The sequence below is a fragment of the Diadema setosum genome, chromosome 1, assembly GCF_964275005.1.
Source record: "Diadema setosum chromosome 1, eeDiaSeto1, whole genome shotgun sequence".
NCBI lineage: Eukaryota > Metazoa > Echinodermata > Echinoidea > Diadematoida > Diadematidae > Diadema > Diadema setosum.
The window spans coordinates 45,735,986-45,743,823 of record NC_092685.1 but is presented as its reverse complement, the minus strand read 5'-3'; the positions used below and the strand labels follow the sequence as shown (position 1 = coordinate 45,743,823).

General features: G+C 38.8%; 1 protein-coding gene across 2 annotated transcripts; it reads right to left on the bottom strand.

Annotated features, from left to right (window-relative positions):
* Positions 1-3,740: 3,740 nt before the first annotated feature.
* Positions 3,741-5,818, bottom strand: LOC140231234 (transmembrane protein 187-like). Of its 2 annotated transcripts, none has more exons than XM_072311383.1 (2): positions 5,578-5,818; positions 3,741-4,587 (listed from the first exon to the last, which is right to left on the bottom strand). In XM_072311383.1, exons 1-2 carry the CDS (start codon positions 5,580-5,582, stop codon positions 3,741-3,743), a joined length of 852 nt encoding a protein of 283 aa, XP_072167484.1. In that variant the 5' UTR covers positions 5,583-5,818. The 2 variants fall into 2 exon arrangements, with proteins under 2 accessions (XP_072167484.1, XP_072167491.1); XM_072311390.1 differs by having other exon boundaries at positions 5,642-5,818.
* Between the last annotated feature and the right edge of the window lie 2,020 nt (positions 5,819-7,838).

The following is a 7,838-nucleotide window of genomic DNA, read 5'->3' as shown; positions in this document are numbered from 1 at the left end:
AAAGTTTGGAATCTAGCCTTGCACTGCATAGGCCTATCAATCCCATAGAGAGCAATGTCCTCAGCCTTAACTCATCCCCCCCCCCCCCAAAAAAAAACACCCAACAACAACAACACAACACAACAACAAACAAACAAACAAACAAAAAACTGAACAAAAGCAAAACACTACAAAATGAAAGTAAAAACAATTTACACAAAGGAGATAGTAGGCCCTACTAATGTAAGCAACACATACACACACACACACACACAACACACACACACACACACACACACACAAAGCAACAAAACACGCAAAAATAATGCAAAGAGTTTTCAAGACAAAAAGACCCAAGGGCTATGTTTACCACTTTACGTCATACTGACAAATGGAGTTCACATGTCTAATTGTATTCCTCATTTTTACCCCCAAATTAAAGTCACACACACAAACATATACAGCAGGACCTAGGACTAAGACATTATGTTCCCTTTATCACAATTGATTTTAACTGAGGATGCTCAAGTGCTTCTACAGTTCTCAGCACTGGAACCAGAATGTTCCCAGATGACAATCTATTATAATAGAGTAAAAGTAAACGTAAAAGTAACAGTCCCAAAATTAATCTTTATGTATCTTGTGTACCATATATTCTTTATTCGTTCGGCTATAACAAATTGTTAAAAATCAAAGAGAGTCCCAAGGACTTTGTTATATAACAGGAGTCACTTATATTCACGAAATTATTGTTTCAGCATGCCTCAGGTCATAGATTTATTGAAACCTTTGCAAACATTCAAATTATAACATACTCAGCACTTAATGATTACAGAATGCATACATACAACAAACCTCCTCCTTCTCTCCTTCCTCTCCTCCATATACATCAAAGTAACGAAATTCCTGAATCAAATAATGTCCATGCAGGGTGATTTGTCAATCACTTGCCACAAAACGTCTTTCATTATGTCTTTATCAAGCAACACACAATAGGATCCAGCTGTATTTCCTGAGGAATTACTTTATTAAGAATGTCGTGGTACAAAAATAGGGCGAAATTCACACAGATTGATACAAAAAAAAAAGAGAGATCAAAGAATAAACACGTGATTTAGAAATATATGGTCTTTTTTTTGTTGTAAATGTACATGTATTTTGTATGAACACTTAAGCCCGAATTCACCAAGGTGGTACAAATGAAATCATGGAGCGCCAAGTGTCGCACGGAATATTTCGTAACAAAATCAGTCATTTCATCGACAAAATGAACGTTTCGTTCACAATCATTTCGTGGACGATATGTTCATTCAGTTACAGAATGTTGTCATTTCGTTTCAAAATAATCATTTCATCGATGAAATGACTGATTTCATAACGAAATATTCCATGCAACACTTGGCGCTCCATGGTTTTTGTCCATGGCTTAAACCATGGTTTCATTTGTACCACCTTCGTGAATTCAGGCCCTGAAGTCATAAAAGTCTTCTGTTTGACGCTATTCAAAAACCTGGCAAAGGAATGAACATCTGAATTTCAAGTTTTGGATCAGTAAAATGGCTTCACCTCTGAAAACACAGTGGATTTTCACAATGATAAACTTAAAAAAAAATAAAAATCTTCCAACGATAAATCCTGTGTCATAAATTGTATTCTTGGCTTTGGGATTGTCGTGCACATACATTTAGTCCTGACAAAACATCATAGATTTCTTAACATGTTGGATGACAACACTTATTAAATCATCAACCACAAGAGCTTGGCTTTTTCAAGGGTCTGGAATGTCTGAAAGAAGTTTAACAATTAGGAAACTTTTGATTTTAATCATTTACAAAGAAACCATATTTACCAATAAACAAATCTCATGTGTGCCAAATACATTTATATATATTTACATGTACAATATTTGTGAAACTTTACAATTGGCGAGCCTAACCTTGAAAGATGAGATCTACAATATATTCATTGACCCTATTTTAACTGGAGATGCAAATTGACCCCCCCCCCTTGACATTTCGCTCGATGATTCCGCAACGCGCAATGATTTTGCCGTGACATTTCATGACTTTTTTCTTTGAAGTCTCCTGCATATTGTGTGACCAAATTTGCAATGTCTGGGTACACTATTCTGAAGTTACATAATGTTTTCCAAATGCATGTCAGCCCAAAAACAGCTCAAATGTGTGATATTGTGTGCAAATTGTGCTTTCTTGTTACATTTCAAACAATGTACATGCACCAGCATTCTACTTAATGTGTCTCATCACCATACCTAATAGCTTTTGAATTAGCAAGAAAACATTCCTTTTATCATGGAGTTTTATTTCTTTGTAATACTACAGTGCAAATGGAAAATGGTGGAATGTTGATGAAAATATAATTTTATGACTACTAGATAAATCTATACATACCATGTACATAATGTAATTGCCAAACTCACTGGAAAGCCTTGTTTGTGTCGTGTGGTGTTGCTCTATATTCAGAAATATTATGTCCATTAGACATCCACTGTGGTGAAAATGAACGATAGCTGTACAATAATTCAAACAAACCAAACACCTTACACTTTCAGTGCTCATGTTTGTGTTCTTTGCAAGATGAGACGACTGTAAACATACAGGTGGCATACCTACGTTTAATCACCAAATGTTGGCATACAAAGTATGTTCAGATGTGCACAGTGCTTTTCCTCATTTTTACAGACAAGGGAATAAAAACTGTATCTCATTAAAAATAAACATAAACATCACAACAAACACTTCATTGTGTTCAAACTGAAAATGAACATCATACTATATTTACACTGATATCGATTGCTCTTGTGCAAAAGAAAAAAATGGTGAGAAGCATTAAATGCTAACAATCTAAAAAAGAATATACAATATTTACATATATTGCAAATACAAAACATACACAGCTCAATGCTGGAGATCATATCACAAACCTCAATGACTTCCTGAGAAATAACTTCCTAAGAAATCTCTGTAAATCCTACACATATAATCAATCTTCTCATTAATATGTGTTATGTTCAGCACCGTTCACTGTTGGTCTAGCACCTCATGAAGAAATGTCAATTTCCAAATACTGTAAGATTTATGTTATTCTTTGTTTGTTGCACACTAGGTATATTAATTCAAGATAACTGAAAGGAATGTGACATGGTCTTTAATATTCGAATAAAGAGGAAAGGGTTTCCCATTTGAACATATTTTGACATATTTTAAGAGTATCAGCAGAAAGAGAAAAAATTGACAACCATACTTGACAATGATTGAAAGCACTTGGTCATTGTAAGATGAATCCTCACAGGAATATAGACTTTGTCATGTGCTACTATTTACCTCTCTTCCTCGGCAGTCCATCTGACTTTCAGTAAACACTGACATCAAGACGAGTGCTTCAACTAAAATTAATTTTTAATTGCTCTGTTAGATTATTCTGATAAATACATGAATGTTCATGCAATGGAATGTAAACAGCAATGTTCATCTCACTCATTTGTAATGAGGTTTGGCACTTTGACTTTGTTTTCTATTCATGGAAAAAAACTTTTTTTTATCCACACACACAAAAACCCAACACTGCAACTCACACTCGGGTAGGGTAGGCCCTACTAATCAGTACATCACTACAAAGAGAATGAAAAAAGGAAAAAATAAAAAAAAATAAAAACCTAAACAGAGTATTGCAAAATATCAACCAAAGTACCATCACACATAAAAAGAGGTTAAAAAAGAATGAAAGCATATTTTTCACTTTCAGAACAACTTCTTTGCCAGATTTCGTGCTCCTCTCACAACACTTATGCTAAAAAACAGCTTAAGCGCATAGTGGGCCTGCAGAACATCACACACCTTGGACCAAAAGTGACCGGTCAGGTCCTGGAAGGGTTTGTACTGAGCAAGATGAAAATCAGCCACTTTGAGAAGCACAAACCCAGCACAAGTCAAGACAGCTGCCACAAAGTTCCTCATGTAACCAGGTGGCGTGTATTTCTTTGTGGCACTCCAGCCAGATGATATGGCATACACAACGTGAGGCAAGAGGGCCACTTCAAAGCCGTGCTCAATTGTGAAGATGAGATTGTAGCTCATGATGGACGCTGCCATGGTGAGTGTGGCCACCTTCGGCTGCCACTCTGTCATCATCGTCTTGCTGATCACCATCACCCAGCCGAAGATGGGGAGGGTGACCCACTGATCCAGAAAGGCCCACTCTCGCGTCTGCGTCACGATCCTGACAAATTGCACTGGCCCATACAGGAAAATCATCCAGACCATGACGTACAACAGGTAGGCATCGAGGTTCTGGATGGAAGTCAGCTTGCTGTTGAACACAAAGGTGTACACTCCCCAGTACAGTGCTACCAGGGGGTATCCTATGTTGACCAGGGCATTTGCAGGCATCTTTATGCTGGCTGGAAATTGGATCGGTCCAAGCGTGGAATCAGCTGCCTCAGCATAGTGGTCATATCCCGTCTCCACTTCGATATGATCAAAGATCCCGGAGTAAACTATCAGTATCATGAGTGTCAAGGGGACAACAACTGACACAAATGACTGGAGCACTGGGTAGTTGAATGATGCCATTACTTTGTCTTTTGATCTATGATATAGAAGCAAAGGAAGCAGAAAAAAAAAACTGTCTCAATTAAGCAGCCAAACACATGTGATGACAATCATTATTCATGGCACAAGACGTCACACTGCTAGTGAGGGGATTTTGAGGCATGAATGTTCTGAAGTTCTGCAGGTGCAGCAGATTAAGATCTATCTTGGCAACACACACCTTACCAGGTATGACAGTACCGGTACCGGGTAATTAAATCATTACAAAGATGACATGAAAATTACAGACTATCCCAGCATTTGTAAAGGCTGGCAATTTTGTCGAGATGAGTTCCACGACATTGATTGAATTCCATATCATGTTTTTTTTTTTTTTTTTTTTCTAGATCTACTACATATCAGTTCATTGTGGCAGGTAGTATCATGCAGTAGTATGTGGTATGATTTTCAGTAGGCCCAGAGTCACTGTCTTTACACCTCGCCGACACTGGACCTTGCACAGATGCACTGGTATTAAATTATATTGTATGGATAAAACACCATTATACCTATAGCCCAAGATTTATCTTCCTTTTTAAATCACAATAGTGTCTACAACAGATTCATATCAACATATGTCAATCAAAGACAAGCCTATGTTGTATACATTTTGCCTAGATACTGGTAGATTCTACCACCGTCTGACACTATTAGAAAGCTTACACCAGTTTTATTTGAGTTTTAAACTTTAATAATAGTATGACTATATTAAATATGAAACAGATGCTGCCCTAGACTACACATTTTGTTGTACTATTAATAATTGCTGGTAAAGGAGCGGAGTGACCTGATGAAGCTGTAATACAATAGTTACTATCTGACAAAGAAAAAAACACAAGGCTCTAGCTAGTCTAGGCTAGACGTCGAGCACAATTCATTGAAGCATGACATGAAGCAGCACAGCTGCACAGCTCATAGGGGGGAACAGTAACGTTGAATTGTATACAAACTCGAATACTAGCGTCTGGGACTGAGCAAGGCACGTAACTGCATTTATGCCGTGGGGTCAGTTACTGCACTACGGGCATCACTGCGACGGATGCTGGAATCACCTCAAATTTCAGGATAACGAAGCTGTAATTATTCCCTGGTAATCGGTGACAGTTCGGCAGGCAGAGGCGATCCTAATTTAGTCAGACACAGAAGAAATTCGGTACTTCAAACGAGGTAACTGCGGCTCTCCAGAAAGCGCAAATTTCTCTCCCTGCCTCAGCTCTGTATTGTGATAGGTACAGCCGTCCTGATCTTGTCCGGCCCGCCTGCCCGCCTGCTCGCCCGCGGTCACCGGCCGTGTGTCCCGTTGCGGCTTCGCCCAACCGTACCCCCTTATCCCTGCTGGGCGCGCCTTGTGTGGTGTCGGAGTTGCACACCCAACTGGCCCGAGCTGCTTCTCAGGGAATCTTAGATGATCCAAGGCATCATCATAAATTGGGGGGGGGGGGGGGGGGGGGGGGGGGTAGGGTCAGGTTGGCAACACCCCATCTTCTATCATGTCTATGAAGATCTATGATTGAAGGTCATACCATGTCCATCACATGACAGTAGATTGTGTTTTTGAAAATGTGTCAATTCCTATCTAATATTGATAAGCCAGACCACTAAGATTTCTTGTTTTAAACTGTTAGAGTGTTAGAAGATCTCCAGGAGTTGCTTCTTGCAATGTGAAAGTGTATATGAAAGGGTACAGGACTGTTAATTAATATTATAATTATATTTTCTGTGTGTTCTACAGCCATTTCCAGCATCTGTCTGTTGGCCACCATGCACTGTAGATTACATTTCTGAGGATGGCACGACACAGCAAGCTTCAACTCCAAGTCCTCCGGCTGTATAAGTCCTTTCTGAGAGTCGCCGAGAACAAACCCGGGGTGCGTCCACAGATCCAGTACGAATTCAGGAAGGCGGCAAAGATACCCCGCACGGATTTGATGCGAATTGAGCACATGATTCGCAGGGCAGAGCGACAGCTCAAGATGCTCCAGAGCAGCAGCGTCGATCGGGCAGGCACATTCACGGAGGAAGTTAGGGACAGTGAACCACCGTCACCATCAGATTCCGGAAAAGACTCGTCGAGATGATGTTTTCTAATTTGTGCAGTTTATTTTAATAACTCAGTGGTTTAGACATGGTCAGAAATCTGATGGCTGGATGTTGAAAGTGTTTACGTTCTGACTGACTTTACAGTGCAGACCCTTTTGATGTGCTATCATGGCCATGGAGAATTTCTGTCACTCTCCTTCCAATCTGGAAGAGGATGAAAAGAAAGAAATGCTAGCCAACCAGATATTGTTGCTAACCAAAGTTTCACATATATAACAAACTGTTAACTTTCAATGTATGTCTATAGGCACTGTTATTGCATGTCGTCGCTGGGGTGACAAGACCTCGTATCTCAAAAATGTCAATTTTTTTTTTTTTTTTTTTTTTTTTGCTTAATGGTCAAATAATGGGTCAAGTGATGTCTTGGCCAATCCCATCTGTCTTACTCTAAAAATGAAGCCACCATGACATGTCAAAGGAAAGGCTTTCCCATTCACTACAGTGCTTTGGCCGCCATGTTTTTTTGCTCTCCTGAACATTTGACATTTTTGAGATACGAGGTCTTGTCACCCCAGCGACGATGTGCTTGTTTTGGGTTGTTGTGTGTGATTTTTCTTTTTGTCACTGGATATGCATAAACACAGTGCTCTTTGTTTTGAGAAAACAAAAACACAACCAAGAACAAGTATATTTAATTGGACAATTCGAGTTGAGTTTAGTGGGCCTGATATTTAGAGTAAAATATTACGAGTTCAATGGTAAAATTTTGATCGAAATCGGGTGAAAAATAAGGAAGTTATGATATTTCGAAGTTTCACTAATTTTTCAGGAAACAGTTCTTGAACAGTCAGTACGAAATGCAAATGGCAAAGTGAGCATGTCATCCCCTCACAACTTGCCATAATATAATTTGTACATAAAATTGTGAAATTTTCAGTTTTTCATTCAAACACAATTATGCCCCAGGGCAGGCTCAAATCCTGGTATATCTAACTGATCACTATTCTAAAGTTATTCAACCAGGAATAACATCATGTTTCAGATTTCAGTGACAGAAACATTGAATTTTTATCCTTTTTTTTTTTGTACATGATCAGTGGAAAATTGTGAAGGTATGACATGGTAGCTCACTCATTTGCATATTCATATCCACTGTGCTAGTGTGCAAGAACTCTTTTTGGTGAAATTAGTAAAACTTCAAAATGTCAT